Source organism: Nothobranchius furzeri, chromosome 11 (assembly GCF_043380555.1).
Source record: "Nothobranchius furzeri strain GRZ-AD chromosome 11, NfurGRZ-RIMD1, whole genome shotgun sequence".
Classification (NCBI taxonomy): domain Eukaryota; kingdom Metazoa; phylum Chordata; class Actinopteri; order Cyprinodontiformes; family Nothobranchiidae; genus Nothobranchius; species Nothobranchius furzeri.
Genome location: NC_091751.1, coordinates 48957114 through 48977909, shown reverse-complemented (window position 1 = coordinate 48977909; position 20796 = coordinate 48957114). Strand labels below are relative to the sequence as shown.

The 20796-nt window shown below is 43.7% G+C and overlaps 1 protein-coding gene and 1 long non-coding RNA gene across 6 annotated transcripts in view; one reads left to right on the top strand and one right to left on the bottom strand.

Annotated features, from left to right (window-relative positions):
* mib1 (MIB E3 ubiquitin protein ligase 1) overlaps positions 1-20796 on the top strand; it is a 53846-nt gene that overhangs the window by 7963 nt on the left and 25087 nt on the right. For all 5 annotated transcript variants that reach the window (XM_054741378.2, XM_015956663.3, XM_015956662.3 and 2 more), the window contains exons 4-12: positions 1541-1645; positions 2547-2613; positions 2959-3163; positions 3780-3963; positions 4773-4917; positions 5036-5169; positions 5877-5984; positions 6071-6268; positions 6388-6539. In XM_054741378.2, coding sequence (XP_054597353.1) covers positions 1541-1645; positions 2547-2613; positions 2959-3163; positions 3780-3963; positions 4773-4917; positions 5036-5169; positions 5877-5984; positions 6071-6268; positions 6388-6539 — 1298 coding nt within the window. The remainder of the gene's footprint in view (positions 1-1540; positions 1646-2546; positions 2614-2958; positions 3164-3779; positions 3964-4772; positions 4918-5035; positions 5170-5876; positions 5985-6070; positions 6269-6387; positions 6540-20796) is intronic.
* LOC139061771 (uncharacterized) lies at positions 13622-16801 on the bottom strand. The gene is made up of 3 exons (XR_011515480.1): positions 16646-16801; positions 16364-16518; positions 13622-14284 (listed from the first exon to the last, which is right to left on the bottom strand). It is a non-coding gene; the product is annotated as an uncharacterized lncRNA (long non-coding RNA).

Below are 20796 nucleotides of genomic sequence, written 5' to 3'. Positions count from 1 at the left end.
CACTATTATGCTGATTTGCCGGCATGGTGTGTCTTATAAAAAGGGCTTGAGTCCTAGCCTGCATGGCAATGAGCAAGGTTTTACATGGCAATGCGGGAATTTTGTGGCATTTGTTCCACCAAGCTTGGTAGTGATACATCCACAAGTCACGACTTAAAACCATATTACGCCTTGGCGCAACAAAGGGTGGTGTCTTGATCTCGTGGGGAGTTACTGCCAAGCTCTGGGCAGCAACTATATTGAAAATGAAAGTAAACACGGGCAGTAAGCTTTACTTTTGTTTACAGAACCAGGTGACATGATAAACTGGAGCGATGCAGAGCTCCAGGAGCTTCTCTCCGGAGGTCAGATTACCAGAGACTGCGCAGGAACTATGAGTGACAGACACTGTTAGGAGCAGCTTGTCAAAAAAACTTAATGGGCACGGCGTTGATCGCAATAAAAAGCAAGTTATGTTAACGATAAATAGAAGTTCACACCAGCGCAGAGAGCACCCCATACCCCTTTATATAGCTACTGTGTACAGGGTATCCGCAGGTCCTTAAAAAGTCTTAAAAAGTCTTAAATTAGCTTTTCCAAATTTAAGGCCTTAAAAATCCTTAAAAATGACAAATAATCCTTAAATACAGTTTCCAAAGGTCTTAAATTACCAAAGACCCAATAAACAAGATTACTTTATTTCTATAAAATTTTCGTGAATTTCTAGTTAGTGTTTAGCATTTTATGTGTGTCATATTTGCATAAGTGGAACTGTACACATTCAGTTGGATGTGAAAGGGGGTTATTTTTAGATGAGCACATTAGCTGGTTAAGCTAGTGGGAGCTTGCATCATGGGGAAGTGCAAGTTTAATGGTAACTGGATGGCTAATCCCACGTTCGCGATGTGGTTAGCACCGGTTTCAGGCAATAGCTGGAAATTATAGATGAAATGACATTTAAAAAATTGCTTAAATTTGGTCAAAGTGGCCTTAAAAAAGGTCTTAAAAAGTCTTCAATTTGGCTCCCTTAAACCTGCAGATACCCTGTGTGTAATATTTTGTAAAAATTGCGCCACGTTCACGCCGCCGTCTGACCACTTTTAAATGACATAAGGTGTCCTGATGCCACTCAGCATTGCGGTAAATTGGCGGCATTGTTTTCTAAAAGGTTTCAAAACTCCTCATAATAGTCACGTCAAGCCTGTAGGCTGCAGTAGTTCCCCAAATCATCGTCGTCTTTACCAAAAACATTCCTTGGATGTGAAATGACTACGGTGGTGGGCAATAACCGTCCTTAATGTTGTTCTTTGCCAGTGGTCTTCCAAGAGCAGTTATTGAGATGTAAAACGATCTGTTTTGGTGGCGTTTATCTTCACTATTGTGAGGATTTCGAGCCAAACTGTAGGAAGAAGCCTTTGTTTTGTGGGAAACACGTCTACGTGTGTACAGGTTCTTCTTATTCCGTTGCACAAACTGTTTATTTGTTTAACTCTTAGAAAAACTTTAATCTCTACTTCAAAGTGCCCTTAACATTTCTCGCCTCATCTGTTTTCCTTTGCAGGTGACAGAGATCCAGGACTGGAGTGCAGCCAGCCCTCACAGCGCTGCCTACGTACTGTGGGACAACGGGGCCAAGAACCTGTACCGAGTCGGCTTCGAGGGAATGGTGAGGAGGGGGAACCTTCGGCCTCGTGCTCAGTCACACACTCACACAGACAGTCTGCTCTAGAGGAACAGCTGTCAGGTGGCCTTCGTGTTTAGCCACTGGGATGGGGCCCTTTCTTTTGCTGCCTGGCCTTTTGTAAGAGTCGTGCAGCCGGCATGTGCAGGGAGCCATTGTGCAGGCAGCTGGAAGGGGACGATATCTGCATGATAAAGGCAATCTGCTCCTTCTGCTTTTAAGGGGGGGGGGGGGGGGCGAGTGAACATGCAGGTCAACTTTCAGGTTGTTGTGAGCACAGTGACACGCGTCCCAAATGTAAAGCCATCTCTTCTTTGGCTGAGAGCGGCCAATCGGATTTCTTAGTTGCGTAACAGATTTTTCCTTTGTTATTCTAATAGGATGAAGGGGATGGAGGTGGCATCTGCCTATTGAGTAAACCATGAATTAGACCCCCTCCATGTTGACTTTTTAAATATCTGATAAACAAAATCATTTCAGATTAGTCAAATGCACTGTAATCCATTTTCCTTCTATGCTGTATTAGTTACAGTCTGGATCCAAAACCTTTGACAGGAGTTGATATTTGTCGAGGCTTGTTGGTACTTTGGCGTTCCATCAGTTCACAGGAGTGTGTGTTTCACCTTATAATCATCTCTGCCCTCTAATGCCGCCACAAAGACTCCACGACTGAGTCATCACAAATGATCCTAAGCTTTCTCCGGATATCGTTGCCCTGCCTCGTGTCTAGGGTGCTGATATTGTTAGAATATGCAACACTTATGCCAGGGGAGCTCGAGTGTGTAAAATTCTCTTTCATTATTCATGAACACGCTACTCTAATAGAATTACTTTGTGTAATTATCTAACCTTTTTACCCTTTTTTTTATTATCAAATTCCACCCAGTCGGACCTGAAATGTGTCCAGGACGCCAAAGGAGGCTCGTTTTACAGAGACCACTGTCCTGTTTTAGGTAAGTAAGCCAGTGATGTGTGTCTATCGTCATTATTGCACCAATTCTCTCACCTCTTGTTCTGGCGCAGTGAATTCAAGGGCATTAAGGGAGTTTTACTTGTAGCTATCCAGTTTGACCACTAGATGGCAGCACTCAATAGTCACCTGGTGATAAAAATTCAAGACACCTAGTCAGGAGTTAAAGAAAAATGTTCCATTTTGCTTGAATATTATTATATATAATAGGTAAGTGTGCTGCATTTATATAAATGTAACTTTTCTTCGTTTTAAAGTCCATCTTTTTGTCAAACGTTTATTAATGCACTTTTGTATTGATAAATCCTAAGTGACCTTTATTTCCCAGGGGAGCAGAACGGCAACAGAAACCCTGGTGGCCTTCAGATTGGAGACCTGGTCAACATTGACTTGGACCTTGAGATCGTCCAGTCCCTCCAGCACGGCCACGGGGGGTGGACCGACGGCATGTTCGAGACCCTCACCACCACCGGCACGGTGTGTGGCATCGATGAGGACCACGACATCGTGGTCCAGTACCCCAGTGGGAACAGGCAAGTGCACTATGGGCTTAACCAAACCACATTATTCTATTCTTTTTTACCTTATAGCTGACTGAAATGCTGCAAAGTACCACTCAGGACTTCTGTAGTAGTTTTATTAGTGGAGCTCAAAACAGACGTTGAATAATTTGTAGTGAAATTTATAATTAAAGAAACACAATTATGAACCCTTTATAATTATGAAACAAGCACTTTAACTCGTTAAAGCTGGAAAGTTTGTAAACTTCAATTATTTAACTCGTTTAAAACTACTTGTTTGGTGTGAATATATTAATACAAATTTTAGGCTTAGCTTAGGATGTCTCCAAAACAAAATTATGTATATATATTTTTTCTGTAACAATTAGTCTTCTCTTGTAAATAAAAATTGAAAACTGTGTTCATCAGCCTTTGAATAAATGTTTCTTAAGCTGCACCTTCTGCACTGTAACTGCTCATCCTTTAACTTTATTTTTTACTCTTAAATCTGAAGTACATTTGTGTACTGAAATTGTTCTTAATGTTGTTTTAAATGTTCATGCTGTTCTCGGTAATGGAAAGCACATTGAATTGCCTCTGTGTGTGAAATGAGCTATACAAATAAAGCTGCCTTTCCTATTATCCACAGATGGACGTTCAACCCAGCTGTGCTTACCAAGGCTAATGTGGTACGTAGTGGTGAGGTTGCAGCCGGTGCTGAAGGGGGAAATTCCCAGTTCCACGTGGGAGATCTGGTCCAGATCTGTTACGACATTGACCGCATCAAGCTGCTACAGCGAGGCCACGGAGAGTGGGCTGAGGCGATGCTCCCGGTATGACTTAAAAAAAAAAAATCACACCAATTATGTATGTTAACGTTTAGCTGTAATATTGTGTGTTTTGCAAAAACTGCAGGATCCTACTCCTAAATTCCCAAGCATTTCTGCTAATTTATTCCTGCATTTCCTTCTAACAGCCCATCTCATCTCCCAGCATGCTTTGCTGATTTCCTAATATAAAGATTATTCATTGCTGCAGAGAATGCTACATGCTCTGTAATGCCGGTTTGCTTTAGTGTGTTACTTGTCCCATTGAAAGCGGCTCCCCTCAGCAGCTACTGAGCCATAAAACCCTGAGACGAGTTGTAGCTTTGATCACTAACCATGGCTGTTTGTCGCCCGCTGCTTCTTCTATTGCTGCAGTCCCGGTTATTGATGACATCCTCGAGGACAGTCAGACCCAGCTCAATAGAATCAGAGTGCAGTGTTCCTATATAGTCGCCATCAAGATGCTATAATTCAAAATTGGGAAATGATGCCCCGTCCTCTGTGTACCGCCTGTATAGAAGAGAAATAGTCCAGTGAAGATTATGGTTGCCTTTATTTCCACCTTCCTCCTGGTAACCACCAAAAGATGAGAACATGGTTTACTTTTCAAGTGTTCTTGATTTTCAAAAAGACTTTTTTTGGAATAGTTTCCTTTTCTCCATTTTCATTTGTCCTCCCACATCTGCTGTTAGCAGTTTTTGTCTCCCAGTCTCACCCCATCTGTCTTCTGCCACTTTGTCACGCACAGATTTCATAAGCGGCCACAGGAGAACAACCATCAGATACTAACGAGTTTGTCGCAACATTTTAAACAGACCCTGGGCAAGGTGGGCCGCGTGCAGCAGATCTACTCCGACAGTGACCTGAAGGTGGAGGTTTGTGGGACTTCGTGGACGTATAATCCCGCCGCCGTCACCAAGATTGCCCCCTCTGGCTCCGCTGTCAGCAATGCCTCTGGAGGTATGTGTGAACAAGCAGCTGCTGAAGCTCAGAGTATCATATGAGTTCTTTGTCCTCGCTGCCCCATTTTCTTTGGCACCTACATAAGATCAATCTTTGCTTCCCCATGTTTTCCCAGAGCGTTTGTCTCAGTTGTTAAAGAAGCTTTTTGAGACACAAGAGTCTGGGGACATCAACGAGGAGCTGGTCAAGGCAGCAGCCAACGGAGACCTTGCCAAAGTGGAAGACATACTTAAGAGACCAGATGTAGATGTAAGCTCTGCTGTTTTTGTTGTTAAAGGCCAAATTTTAATGATGATTATTATTATAAAATGGTCAGATTCGAGTCGAGGAGCCGAAACAGTCCAGGCTGCTCTGTTCCTCTCTCTGTCTATCTAGAAGGTCAGCCATGTCTCTCGATAGGTCTCTGAGACCCTCCCACCCATGCGCCTCTCTTAATCTGAAAAGCATTAAGGCGGGCCCAGAGGAGGCATCGAGGAGCTCTGGTGTGCAGCGCAGCATGGACTGATCCACTCTCAGTTACACGTAGAGAACTACAAATCCCAGGTGTTTGTAGATGATGTCTGAATGCAGGCTATAGGACAGGTGCCTGTTGGAGGTTTACGTAAAATCTGCAGTAGCGTCTCTCTTCCTAGAGCCAGAGTGAATGTGTGTGTGTCATTGGTGAATGCTGGCCAGATGCCCTGTTGGCTTTCAGTGGAATTATTTGCTTAAAGCTGAGCACACCAAGTCTGGCCAAGTGATCCGGCTGCCAGGACAAGAGATGTCTCGAGACTCCCAGAGGAGGTCCACATTAATATTAATGCTCTCACTTTTTGCAGCGCTGCAGTTGGTGATGAAAGGTGCACGCTCAGCCGTGCACGCACCCTTACACAAATCTCTCATCTCCCAACAGCTAATTTTATAGATGGAGGACTAAAGTGTGATAATAATGTGTGTCCTTGTCCGTGTGGTTGCAGGTGAACGGACAGTGTGCTGGACACACTGCTATGCAGGCAGCCAGTCAGAACGGTCACGTGGATGTCCTAAAGCTGCTGCTTAAGCACAATGTGGACCTTGAGGCTGAGGTATAATTTAAATTTTTACAAATCCTTGACCCTTCTCTTTGCTCATCCGTGAACCGTTGCAATTTTATTGTTGTCATTGTGCTCAGGACAAAGATGGAGACCGGGCGGTGCACCATGCAGCGTTTGGCGATGAGGGCTCTGTCATTGAGGTGCTGCATCGAGGCGGTGCCGACTTGAACGCCAGAAACAAGCGACGGCAGACGCCATTGCACATAGCAGTCAACAAGGGCCACCTACAGGTGGTTAAGACCTTGCTGGACTTTGGCTGCCACCCAAGCCTTCAGGTTTCCCATCACTTTAGTCTTTTTTTTTTTTATTTTTTGCATGCAGATCAGAAAACATCAGCGGAGCTTGAGATTGCAAACCTAACTTTGGAATTTGTGACATGAAATTTCCTTTTCAGGATTCCGAGGGAGACACGCCGCTGCACGATGCCATCAGCAAGAAGAGAGATGACATGCTGTCTGTGCTGCTGGAGGCCGGCGCCGACGTCACCATCACCAACAACAACGGGTTCAATGCCTTGCATCACGCCGCGCTGCGAGGAAACCCCAGGTATGTGACGCTTGACTGTCGCTGCCGCTAGCTCCCACGCATGTTTGGTTGCCGTGAGTAATGAGGGCGAATTTAGAAGGATTCTGTGGAGGTTCTACCTTAAATGCAAATGAAATGCCCTCGATAAAACCAGATTTAGTTAACCAGTCGTAAAGCTGTCTTTGTGACATGAGCATTTAAATGAAATCGATGCAGTTTTTGAAGCTGTAGCAAGATTCATACAAAACTGCAGCCTTGAACCAAGAGAGATGAGGGTGTGTGTCAGCTCTGAGAGGGCAGGCGGCTTGGCAGAATCGCTAATTTGTTACTCAATCATCCTCTCTTGGGATGAAAAATGTGGGCTTACTGCTTACAAGGTTTAAACTAGGAGACAGTCTAGGCTTAGGCGCTCTGATGTAAGCAGATTTTGATTATCTGGCAAATAACCCCATTGAGGCTGTGCTACGTTTTCTGTAAAGGTCAAATTTAAGTCGGCATTTTATTTATTTTTGGTCTTTTTATCTCCCCAGACAAGTTATAGTAGACTAACTTCCTGAACTACTTTTTAAAGTACGGCTCTAAAATGTTGAATAAGAAGTGAAAGACATGCTAATCATCTCGATTTGGTTTAATTTTACAAGTTTTTCCTAAAGGCCTATCTTCCTGCCTTTCCAACAGATGGTAGTGTCTCTGGAGTCGGCTGCTGTTAGTAAAGCTAATCGCCTTTAAAGTGAATTTGTTGCTTCCTTTTACTGTTCTGTTCACCCCTCACCGAGGTTTGTGAGCACAGGCTGGTCTGGGGAGGCCAGTCTGCGTGACAGCATTTCATCCTGTCCTTGGCTGCAGCTATTTCAGGCAGCAGGTTGTTGATCCGCTCTTTTTCTGCTTTGTACTTGCCTTACAACCAGGAGGAGCTTGTAAAGACGTCATCTTTATCAGGTTGCTTCACACAGCTGGTTAAGAGCAAGCAAAGTTTTCTAGGAAGCAAAAAGGCTGCTGTGGATTGCTCATTGCTCTGGGTTTTTATGTATATGACCGGTCTTGTTTATATTTATAACAGACTGAATGGATTTTTCTCCCCTTAACAAAATGGAATTGAGGTCAGAGGATCACCTGCAATGAGCCAGGGATGATCTAACCCTGAACATCTGGCACAGAGTAGCTCATCTACGGCTCACACATCTGTGTCGAACATTATTTAATTGGAGAAATCCATTACTTGCTACTACTGATAAAATCAAATCTTATTTACCACGTTTCAGACAAAGCTGCAACATCCAGAACATTTTATAACTTATTTTCTATACAAATCTCTTCTCATTCTGTACATTTTAACGGAAGAATACATTTTAAAGAAGATTGTGAGTGTGGCCTGCAGTCTGCTGAAATTTTAATAAAGAAAACTAAAATTATGCAGTCTCTGCACAAATTTAACAAATAAAAGTTGCAGGGATGCTTTACAGTTAACGTTACTTAGTGCATTATTAACCATTAATAAACTAAGCACTAAATAACGTCAATAAAGGGAATTTTATTGTAAAGTGTTACCAAAGTTGCAGAATGGATTTACATCATTTGCACTGTAGATATTTGAAAGCAAAGGGTGCATAATCTGTACGTGTAAACCAGGTTTTAGGATGTACAGTAGAAAGCCAGTGTACTGTAGGAGTCATTGATTTACAGGCTAAAAGTGCTGGAGTACAGCATTTTCTCTCTGCTGTGTGTGTGTGCATGTGTGTGTGTGCGTGTGTGTGTGTGCGTGTGTGTGTGTGTGTGTGTGTGTGTGTGTTGCCTGCCTCGGTCCACACTCTGTCCCCTCGCCCTCAGAGAAACAAAGATATATGTCCCTATCTCCAGTACTCCCATTTACTTTTATTTCACGCTCAAGCTCCTGCAATATTAGGGAGCGAGTCCTCGAGTCCTAAAGCCCTGGAAAATCTCTCCCCAGGTCCGAGTGAAAGCACCTCGTCTGCTGTGTTTAGTCCAGGGACGGTTGTTTTGATTGAGTGTTTTGAAGAATTTCTTCCATAGATTCATATGTCTGTCCACTAAAATCACCCGGACCTGGACTCTTAACGAAACGCGCCGTCTACCTGTGGAAACTTTGAGAATTTAATCTTCTCCTCTTATTTTTGTTTAGATTAAGCATGAGCACGGATTGTTCTGGCACATGTGGCCTAAACAAATGTAAAATTTCACTTTCCGATACTGAAGCACAACTTCTAGGAAAGAAGGGGGGAAGAAAATAACACCCCCTCTGTGTTCCTTTTCACAAAAGCTTTTGCCTTTTGGGGGTTTTAATGGAAAAATTGCCAGAATCCCTAGTGTGTGTGTGTAATTTCACTGGACGTTCCAGGAGTAGTGGAAACAAAATCCAGGCAGAAGCGTTGCGCAGTCGCTGCGGGTGACGGAGGGATCTTTAACGTGGAGTCCGATACTAAGAGCTCTACAAAATGGGAAACAGCAAAATTAGCTTGTTACACTCACTCGCATTACCTCATATGCAATAAAAACGTATTTTATTACGAGTTGAGCAAAATTTGAACGTTTAAACTGGAAGTTTCTTGCAGATCCACGCTCTGCATTACAATCTTGAGCTTGTCTCATCTGTGTCTTCCTCTCCTGCAGCTAGAGTCCTGTAAACAATGTGATTAATAGCCAGTGGTTCATAAACAGGCTCTTAACAAACCCTGCAGTAGCTGTCTGTAATCTTTACATGTCACCTTTTTGTAATATCAGCCCTTCTTTTTTTTAGATAAAAAAAATAATTATTATTATAAAGACCATCCCTAAATTTTAATTTCACCACACGGGAGACAAAAGGTGTCTGAAGTAGGGGTCGACACAGTTTTTGATGCATCGTATTTGTCCTTAGCAAGGCCGATTTAAAGTCAGACACATCCTCGGGCAGCCTGGTGCTGTTGCAGAATTAAATTTAAATGTATTTTTACGTTCACTAATAACATCTGCATAATAAATACTCTAAATGAACTTTATTTAGGTGTCTGACTTTAACAGTGCACTAAGTTAAAATTTACAGTTAGTTAGATTCAGAGTTAAAAACTGATTCAACTTCGGACATTTTGTGCATCAGCTGATGTTATTAGTGATCGGTATCAGTAATAGAAAAACTGATATCAGTCGACCTTTAATCTGAAGGCTTTCCCCTGCCCTGAAATGGGTTTTCCAAATGTGATGTCAGACCTAAAGTAGGTTGACTTATTTTGTAATGTTGACATTTTATGGATGAGTCGGGGTTTTTTTTGTGCTTTTTTTTTTTTTTTACCAAATGTATAGTTTCCTGACTTTTCTGGTCATTTGAGACAACATAACTACAGAATATTGGTTTGAGGTGATTATTTGTCACATTAGGACCACTAAAGACCAAAAGAAGGAGGCTGACAAGGATGTTTATACTGATCAGACTTCGCAGCAGAGGCAGGAAACTAAACCTTTCTATCGTCGTCCTGTCCACTACAGGAGACCTGAGGATTGTATTTGTAGTATTTGCTGCTTCATGGCAGCTTCTTCTTTTTTAAACCGTCTGCTGAGCAACACTCAGCCTTTTATATATTCCTTTTTCCCTCGTCTATTCCTGTCCACCGTGTAACTGACTAACATTCAGTGACAGTTAGGACAGCCAAACATTCTCACGCTTGCACACCAGTGCTGGATTTCAAAAATAGCGCTAGCTGCTGCACGTCTTCCCTTCCAGCTGCTCAGCGTAGGCAGAATATCAAGCAGAGATTCAACACCGTCAGAAAAGAGGACCATACAACAGTTTTGCAGCTGGGATTAGTTTCTTTATTCGTCAAAAACAAGACAGAAGATGAGTAATGACAGTCGCTGAAAAACCGCTCACCGTCCGTACAGCGTCGACAGGGGTCGCAGCAAAAGTTGCTCTTGTAGACATCAAAGCATAGCTACAGCTGGTTGAAGGGGACCAAATCCATTCAAGAGGTGATTTGGTTCCATTTTACCAGCTTTAGCAAAGCATTGTTTTGCTTTTTTGGAGCCAAACACCAGATCTGTTGGATCAAATGGACTGAAAATTTGCAGAAATTACAATAACATTGGAATAACATGCATTTGAACACCTTTTACAGCTTGCCTCTTTGTCTCCCTCTCTCCCTTAGCCCTATTGCTTTCAACCACTCTGAGTAGCATTCAGATTTAGCACCTGAACCCCATTTACCACCTCACCAGAAACACACAGATACAGCTGATCGGACTCTGCTGCCTCCCATGTCGTCCATTCATCTTCTCCACTATCTAAGTTTTACACCAGCCTCACTCGGAGAGAGAGAGAGAGAGAGAGAGAGAGAGAGAGAGAGAAATATCAATCCCTGAGAAAAAGGATCATAATAATCTGTGGCAGTGCACTTGAGTCAAATGTCCCAGAGTCATGATGCAATTACAGGCTCTGACAGATGGGCCCTGCTGCAGGCACACCGCCGCTCTGGTCACTTTAGACGGCCAACAGTCGAACGCCGAGCCGTAACTACATGCACGAGTTCGTTTGACTCATGTTCCTACTGCAGCACTCAGGGGTGTCAAGTCACAAACGTTCATTTCGCTCTGTCTTTTAAGTCCTAGAGACTGATTTGGAGAGTGGAGCGGACAGTTTGCGCAGTAAATCAGAGCAGATTATTTTACGTCTCTTTTAGAGTCATTGCACACACAAAAATCATTATGTTTAAATGTCCGCAAGCATCTAAAAAAATAAAATTTGTCATGATACAATCCACAAAGTGGTGCAAATTTGGTAAACCCTTCCAAACAGGGTTCTTCTGTTGCTAGGAGGAAATAAGCAACCCATTCTTAGATTTTTGTATCAAGACCCAGCTCAGTGACATTTACTTGTCCTTTCTTTATACATTATTTTGATTGTCCCTTTGACACAAAAGTGTAAGGGGGGGGCTTTGAAACACAAGTCAGCTGCTATATTTATTGACTTATTTTTCCTGCCAAAGCACGAATGAGATCCTGAGAGTGGCCGGTGACAGCTGAGGGATATACGGCGCTGCTTGTAGACTTGAATGGAGGTCAACATAAGGCCAGCTTGATACAGCACACCAGACAGGTCTATTTGTAACATACACATGCACATTCATGCTTGTCACTTACACACACAGTCACTCGGAGTCAGGTGGCTGTGCTACTCGCTTCATTTAAGGGCCATAACAGGGCAAAAGCCAGGGGTGAGGGGGTGGGGGACGACAAGCACCAAGCGTTTGATAACGTCAGCATCTGCTGTGTTTGTCACTCAGACATCAGGTCGTTGCTGTTGAGGGCCGGGGTGGAACACGCAATACGCAGAACACACACCTCTGATGTCTGGTATTGACTGGAATAATATTGGGGACAAACTAGTGAAGGCTTATATTTTAATATTTTCTATCAGGAGTCGCGTCACTTTCTCTGTGAGCTGCTTGTTTTCCCAGTTGACTCATTACAAACTAATTTGATTCAATTAGACAGCTGTTAACAATCACGCTTAGCCGTAACTCTAATAAATTTGATACGTGTCTCGCCTTTAGGTCGAGTTCTTTTCCTCTGGAAAAAACAAAGGACTTTTTCTTTTGTTCATACATTAAATAAAACTTGAAAGCAAGTGCAAAATAAGGACCGTCAGAATGGGATTTATTGGATACAAGCTGTTTATGACATAAATTTATGAAATAGCCGTTAGTGAGCTCAATACAGTGACGGCGGCTTGTGTTGCCAAGCTTGGAGAATGACTTTTATTATAAGGAAATGTAGTAAATTAGCCACGCTCGCAGCATATTAATCACTTGAATATAAAATCTGTTTTTATGTTGTTGGCTTGTTTTATTATGCAAATATTGAATGAATGAATTCTAGTTTTCGCGTTTAAAGAGCTTTAAAAAATCGGTATTTATAAATTTTACGTGCATTATCAATTAGCCACTCATTAAAACCGCTATTTATTCAACTTTTGGTCCTGCATATCTTTATTTCTCCAAGCCGGACACTTAATTGCAGCCTGTAAAACAACTTTGACGAAGGCGTCTTAAAACTTTTAAAGGGATGCAGACCTGTTCTAAAATTGGAATAGGCCTTGTTGGGAGTCTGGGGCAAATAGGGTTAAGAGTAGGTGATAAGAATAGCTCAAACGAGTGCACGGTGAGCTTTTTGTCACCCCCTCCCCCTGCTCGCTTCATTTTTCTGTCCATATCTGTTGCCTTTATTTGTTTGGAGCAGTCAACAATTGGAACCAGCTGACAGGTCAGAGCTGACACTGATCCTGCATTGTCACTTTTTGATGGTCTAATCTGGCCGCCATGCCGCCCGAGAAAGCATTTGGCAAGCATAGCAAACGGGAACAAAAAGAGCAGGACGCAGAGAAAGGGAGGGGAACATAGGGCAGCCGGGTTGATGGGAGGGAGTGGGGGGTGGGGAGAAGGGCAGAGGCATTATGGGAGGACAGTCATGGTTAAACACCTAAGATTGTTAACATTGAAGCCATGATGTGATACAACACCAGCAGCTTCAGCAGCAGCCTTTTGTTCTGCCTCCTCAGCAACATCCAGCTGCACACACTCCACGTTTCTTTCTTTTTTTTTCTTTTTTTTTTACATTATTTACAGCCATAAACGATGTAGAGGTTTTTTTCCAAGTCACCTTGATTTCCTTTCCTCTTTTGAGGCATGCTGTAAAAGATTACGGTATTATTGGTAAGGAACAGCTCACTGAAGTTGGTGCTTAAGTTGCAGCTGGCTGATTTTCAGAGTCTGTAATGCAGCAAAACCACCCAGAAGTGTTGGAACGTCCGTTTCATACAGCAGTGTCAGAGGACAACCTGCGGTGGCCAAAGTCGGATCAGATCTAAAACATGATTACTACCGTTTTATGCTAACTTGCATAATTGCCCAATAAATTGTTGGCATGTCTTGGATGAGGGATTTTTATTGGCTAAGTCAGCTAGTTTGAGAAAGCATTAAGTTCCCTACAGTGATAACTGCTGCAGTGAGACTGCCCAGAGACAGTATAGCTAATGTATGAGTCTTAGCACTCATTCTCCTTTCCTCCCTCTCTCCTCCCCTTTGCCCCCCCCCCCCCCCCCCCCGCATTACAACAGGCGTGAAAGCAGTCAGAATAAAGCACAAACATTTCTCCGTCACGTTTTCAGAACGAGGACTTGAACCTCACCAAGAATACATACTTCTTTACATTCCATAGCTATCATATGTTCATATGGGTACATAAAGAAGTATGTACACCAGGGAGGCAATCAGAGTTATAAAATTCTCTCACCTTCTGTCAAGGTCAGGAAGTTGTGAGCAGAACGTTTTCCCCCACCGTTCTCTCTCCCAAGTATGGTAGTCTGCACTGTAAGGTGACTTTGAGTGTAAATTCAGTTCAACACTCAGGCTTTCCTCTGGTTGCCATGTAAGGCTGAGCAGCCAGGCCCCCACCCGCCTCTGAACACAACACAAAAACTTTGCAGTCCATACCATAGTCCACTGTCCCAGTGAACCCTTCTGTCCTCCAAGCAGACTGGAGAAATCAGCTCAGAAAAAGAGATTTTTCTCTCTCTTTTTTTTTTTTTTTTTTTTAGGAAAAATGTTGTTAAAAAGTTTAAAAAATAAAATGGAGAACAGCTGCAAAAAAGTTAAATCAAGAAGAGTTTTTCTTGATGGTTAACCAGGAGTCCATCTTGAAAGGTGCTTCCAGTCTTGTGTGACAGTCATTTGTCGTTTCCTGGCAGCAGCAGCAGAGCACCTTTATACCGGAGAGTCCCCCTGACACAAAATAAAAAAAATTAATTCCCCGCCCACTCACATTTCAGTCTGGCTTCTTTGCTATAATTATGTTCTTCTAATTTAGGCCCACTCCTCTCCCTCCCTCTCTCTCGCGCTCTCGTACCAACACCACAGATCCGATGCCTGTCCCTTATCTCTCTGGTGTCAGCAACGACCCCTGTGGCTTTCTGGACTACTCGATGATGTTTGAAAATGGGAGTGATCCAAGTTGAACAGGAAGCTATTGTGAGCAGGATTTGGGCTTTAGGCACACAGGCAGGCCATAGGTCACATGAAGGCACTAATGCCCACTCAGCACTTGTGGATTGGTCCTGGTCACCGCCCCCCCTCACCCAACCACCCACCCACCTGCCACCATTATCACACCAACCTCTATCTCTCTAGCTCTTTCCCCTGACACAGAGATCACCATGGTTTGCTTTTTCTTTTCCTCTAATCAAACCTCAGTCGCCATTACCACTAAAACAAGATGTTGCGTTGCAGATTGGCTGGAGCCAATCAATAACTATTTGCATGGTTGCAAGAAATGTTCAACTCTAATGATTCCGTGCCCTGCCCCGCACCGGCACATTCCACAAGTCGACACTTCCTACGACCGCACTAAGCTGACCGGCAATTCTGAACACCGAGGCAATGGGAGTAAAACGGGGAAAAAAGGGGATTATAGGAAACCAGCTTAGCTGTAAAGTTTTAGAGACCTGATGGCAGAGAAATGGTGCAATGTGTTTGCAGTGTAAGAGTTAGGAATAGTAATGAGAGAAGCAGAAAGATAGGGTTGGGCAGGTGGAGGAGCCTGGTCCTGAAGGTGTGACATTCTGTTTAGGAAATGTCACAGCTGCCTGAGAGGGTGAGCGCATAGGGGAGCGAGGTGGTGACATTCCACTGTGGGATGGACCAGCGAAATAGGCTGGTGGTGGTCGTTGTCTCTTCTGGTTTGGTTGACATCACTGCAGTACCATGTGGCCTAGCTAGCTTGAAGCTACTCGTTACAGAGAGACACATGGGGAAGAGCTGGGTTACTGCCCTAAGTGCTGTAGTTTCAACTAGTGGCACATATCTACTCAGCCCAATATTCCGTCCTCACCTCCCCCCTAACATCTGTGTTAATGCACTTCTCACAGCTGTGTGCTGTCAATCCGCTTTCCGTCCTGTTCGGGACACATGACCTACCCGCTGTTCATCAGTCCTTTATACTTCATGTGTCTCTCTGGTCACCACGTTCCATCCTTCCGCCCCCAGTCGGCACACCTTAATCACAAAGCTGGCCCATTCGCGAACTTACCTCACACACACACATTTAGTTGGCAGCAACCAACCTTCAACAACTGTTCTCATCAAAAACAAGGAGAAAAAATAAAGAAAAACTAAGATAACAATTAAAGTCCAAATGACTACAGGATCCTTTTGGCACAGTGGCAAAAAAGGGGAAAACATTACTAAACGATGCAGAGGGTGCGTTGAGGGTAAGGAAGTGTCTCCATTCCTATGCTGGTCTTGAGTTAACAAGTCTGTCATGAGGTAGCAGCAGGGCTGCAACCGAGAAACCTAATGAGCCAAAGACCTCCGCTGCTGCAGCATGTCCGGCCAGTGCTAGGAACACAAGAAAGGAAGAGCGCAAGACAACACGGGAGGGGGGGGGGGGGGGGGGACAGGACAGATGAGAGAGAGAGTGGAGAGTGCAAAAAAACTGGGATAAAATCCATGTGGATCATAGCAACTCCCCAGCTTCCTTTTTCCATGTTTCATCTCCTCCTGCATCCTCTTATTCCTCACACTTTCTCCTCTCTCTTTTTTTGAAAGCTTTTGGTTTTATAAGATGATAGGGGAAGAACTTGAAAGCCCAAAGGTGCTGTCTCAGGTTAAACTCTGTCCCAGTGATGCTGCTGCTGCAGAACGGTACCTTCCACTCCCTCTGTGGACTATGCGACTCGCGGACAAGCCATGCGGTTAATAACTGATCATGTCCGAAGAAGACAGAGACAAGAGACGTGAGGTGGGACATCAAGGGCCGTCAGGGGGTAAACTCCGGTCCGAAAGCGAAAGAAGAGTATATATTACCTGTCAGATCAGTTTCTCATCTGTGCTGCTCCACTTCTCCTCCCCTCCTCTCTTCCCGTTCTCATAGTGAGGAGAGCCATAATGACCTAGAGAGCGCTCCAGCTGCTGCAGCCATCGTGTGTGCCGGGTGCACGCCTGACTCGCTGATTCAGCTTCTATGATTGGGGGGTTGGGGGAGGAGGGGTGATGACGGGTGGGTTTAGTGCCAGAGTCAGGGAGGGGGGAAAAAAGAGAGGAAGCGGGTATACACAGACACACATGCACACACATCCGCATGCATACCTTTAGAGGAGGAAGACGTAGAGCTGACATGAAGAGCTGCCATTTGGAGAAAGAGGGGAGGCAGAAAAAGGAGGAGGGGTGTAAAAAAAAACAACTGCAGCATTCTCCTTTCCATCATGTGCATTCTGAGAGAGAAAGCTGGGAGGATGCCCTGATCAGGAGGAGGCAGAAAGTGTACCAGTCATACTCCTCCCTGCTGTTTTCTTATTCCATCTACACACACACACACGCGCACGCACGCACACACACACACATGCACGCACACAGCCCCAGAGCTTTATCCTGCTCTTAAAATGTGCTTTCATTATTCAGTGGAACTTTATACAGCGGCTTAGATAAGAGAGTTTACAGAATGTTTCGGAGCAGATTTGTGGCCGATACATGGAAAAAGTGGTGGCTGTGCCTCTGCAGCAGCAGGCAGCCATACTTTTAATAGTGCACGGAGATCCATGTAAATTAGATTAGCACCGTCAGAGAAAGGTGAAAGAGGAAAACGCTACATAATGTTATTTATTTGTTTCATTCATTAAAATATGTACTTATTTTACTCTTCCAGATCTCAAGTCTGTGTTCTAGTGCGCATGGAGGGTCACCTTTACTGCAGGAAAAGGTCAAGTAGAGATGCTTGTGCAGTTTGTCGGGCATGGTGCACAGGAAAAAAAAACGGAGCAGCAGCAAATTAGGGGCAAAAGGCCAACCAGCCGGTAGCTTTTTATCCCACACTGCAGAGGGTTCTGCTGAATGGTTAGCACTTTGTAGGTAGCCAAGCATTTCAAACATGCCTCGGCCCCATTTTGTCACTCTGCTCCTGTGTCTTGTCTCACCACCTCCATGACCATATTTAGTCAAGCAGTGCAAAAAATAGTTCCCGTTCCACTCCACGCTGCTCCTCTTCTTGCCCCGCCCACCCCATCAGCAACTGTTGGACGCAGGCTCTGGGAAGCCTCCCATACAGCTCTCTGCCCATCGATTCCCCCAGCCTGGAAGGAGAGAGGAGCTCTAGGCCGGCTAGACCCCTGCTACCATTTGCGGCGCTATTTTTAGCAGCTCCAAATAAAGTGGTCTTCTCGTGCTTCCACTTGTATATTCCTAAAGCCTCCCCATCCCTTGCTCTGCATCATTGCCACCAGCTCTGATGCTGCCTCTGGTAGCGCCCCCTCGCTCTCTGCGTCCTTTTGACCCAACCTCAGTCTCTTATCACTCCTCTTTTTAAATAGAGCTGCAACACTCTCCTTATGGTAGAGCTTCTGTCTTCTTGCTGCTATACTTAGAATAACTGCATATTGGAGAAACAGGGGTGGAGGGAGGGGTGTAGCGCAGAGAAGCATGCTGGGTAGAAAAAAACCCATAAAATAATGTTTTGTCATTTGTTTATTTATTTACGCCGCTTGTGGGAATCCAAGGAGACGAGTGGCAGCCTCACCCTCTGAGGCACCGAAAAGTTTGAACTGCTTTCACCTTTTTGAGTTCTCATTAATTTTCAAGTGTCTTTTTCAAGCTTTCCCAAGGCGCGCCCACTGAAGAATCGTATTTAATTAGTTGGTCTCTTCATGCCGCACATCTATACTGTAAAGACGTAGAGTCCTCTTTGCCCTCCCCTCTTCCTCACTCTCTGCTCCCTTTCTTTTATACCCAAAGCTTCCTGCTGGTCTGTCCGCTTGCCAGTGCACAAGTCCTCTCTGACTCCGCTAAGCTGCAGAACGCCATCGTAGCAAAGGTTTTCGGATGTTAACTCGCTCTTTAAGGCAGTCATGTGGAAATCATGCAGGAGCATCAGAAATCTTAATGAAAACTGTCGAACATCATAAAGCTGAAATGTGTCGCACGTTATTCTTAATTTGATAAGCTTTGCAACAATTCTGCAGTCCTTCTGCACGGATGCACCGTTTTTCTGTGTTGGAGATAACTCTGCGTGCAAATTAATTTATGCGTTGTCCCAGGAAATTATAGCTTTCCGATTACATTATTTTTACGGCTGTTTCAAGAAATGACCTCTTCACAATCTTTACACACTGCTCATAGTTGATAGAGAAGGTATTTTCCAGCAGCCCCTTCCTGCTCAGTTTGACCTGCTGTTATTAATTTCTGTTCAGTTGTCTTACTACCTCAGCTGAGGATGCCCCTGTGTGTATTCCCTCTTTGGGTTTCCACTCTGCTTGTTGTAGGCACCCAACCCACCGGTTTAATCTCAATTACATTCCACCGTCCCATCTGCTCGTGAAACACAGCAGCATGGCTTATGTCTTCTCTCCATGATGAATAGCACGGGGCTGAATGTTTAGCTGAGCAGTTAATCGATCAATAAGAAAAGGGTCTTGGGGTCTGCTAATGGATGTGCTTTGTTTCACTGGATGAATTTGGTTTGTGTGAGAAGAGCCATTTCAGACACTACTATTCAAATTGAAACAGATTATCTCAATTGACATGCTTTTATAATTTTTACCTTGAAATTGGTCAATTTTGTATGGGATCAGTTGAGGATGTAAGAAAATATCAGTACACTGATGTATGTGCGGTATTTTGTGTTGTAATGCTGAATTGACATTTAAAGGTGTGGTTGACTGGAAAATAATTTTTTTAATGGTCATTTCTGTCCTATGACCTATCTCCGTCATTAGCATTCTGAATGAAATGCTAGGATTTGAAAAGCCTGACAGATCTACATAAAGCGGTTAAATTAACTCACTCATGCTGGCTCTTGATGGGGTAGGCTGTTGTTTTAGCGTCCAGAATCCGCAGAGAACATCTTTGCTAGCAGACGCTAACATTAGGATTAGCAACTCAACCACACGGCTGAAGCTCCTCCAGGCTTGTGTTATTTGTGGAGATGAAACGTACATGTTACAGAACAACCAAAGTTGGTGGTAGAGTTGCGTTGCTGTTATCCAATCTGAGGCACGATGTCCAAATATCAGGACATAAGACTTCAAATCCTGCTGTGTTAAGCTCTCCTCTAATGCAGACTTTTGTGTGCTGATGCAGGCTTTATTTGCCCCCGAGTATGGCTTGTAAGGCATTCATTCCTACCAACGACCACTTCAAATGTATTGGTTAAACAAGTTTCCCGCACCTTTAAAAGCACTGTATTGATTTTTTACAGCAAATTTACAAACATTTGCTGTATTTTTTGTGTGGTGCAATTTGTGTGGCAATAACGCCTGCTTTGTGAAATACACAATTCTATATCACAATACAATATATTGTCCCAGGCATTTTGCACAGAACCACCTCCCTCTCTGCTTTCATAGTGATTGGAGATGACACACGGCGCTCAGCACACACTAGGGATGGGCGATATGGCCTAAAATCAATATCACGATATACTGAGGATTTGGACGATAACTACAGGTAGCGCAGAAACAAAAGTTGTCCACTAAATGGGGCTGTCATGTGTATTACATTTAGTCACATTTCTACATGACTCAAGGTGGTACAGCTGTTAATTAATAACGCACTTGAACCATTTTGCTCCACAACATCATCGTCGGCCTGCATTTAATGGCCAAAATGACAGCCGTCAAATTGACGGGTCCTGGGAGTTCTAGTGTTAAGGAGTAGAGGAGAATGAAGGACAATTTTTTCTGCGTTACAATGTCTCTGAAATAAATATACACAATACAAAAATTACTAGAGTAAACACAATGTTTGACCAGAGACATGACCGTAATAATGGCGGGACCGCCTTGGAAAAGTGCTATGCCCCCTGTTGTCCAGGCAGGGAATTGCTTTGCAAGACTCAAGACAATGGAGAATTTTGAAAGGAAAATGTTTTGATACGTGTGTGTGTGTCTCTGCACCCCTACTGACTGAGAAATATCAACTATGCGTAAGCTTATCTAGGTATATACCACACACAATGCATAGTCAGTTGTGAATGATTTTTCTGTTTTACTCTAGAAATAAGGACCTTCTTGAGTGATTTACTTTATTTGTGTTTATCAGCCATGTGATATATATTAACATTGTTTTGCAGCATAACTTAATTCTTAATATCCGGTGATGAATTAGGAGATCATACATGTTGGGTCAGCTGCAATTTAGTTTTCTTGTAATTATTTATCTTCAGCCTGTTACTATTCCCAGTTGTTCAGTTAGACTCCCCGTTGTCTTGCTGTAAAGTTGCTCTCTGATTAGAGCACCATCTGTAGCAC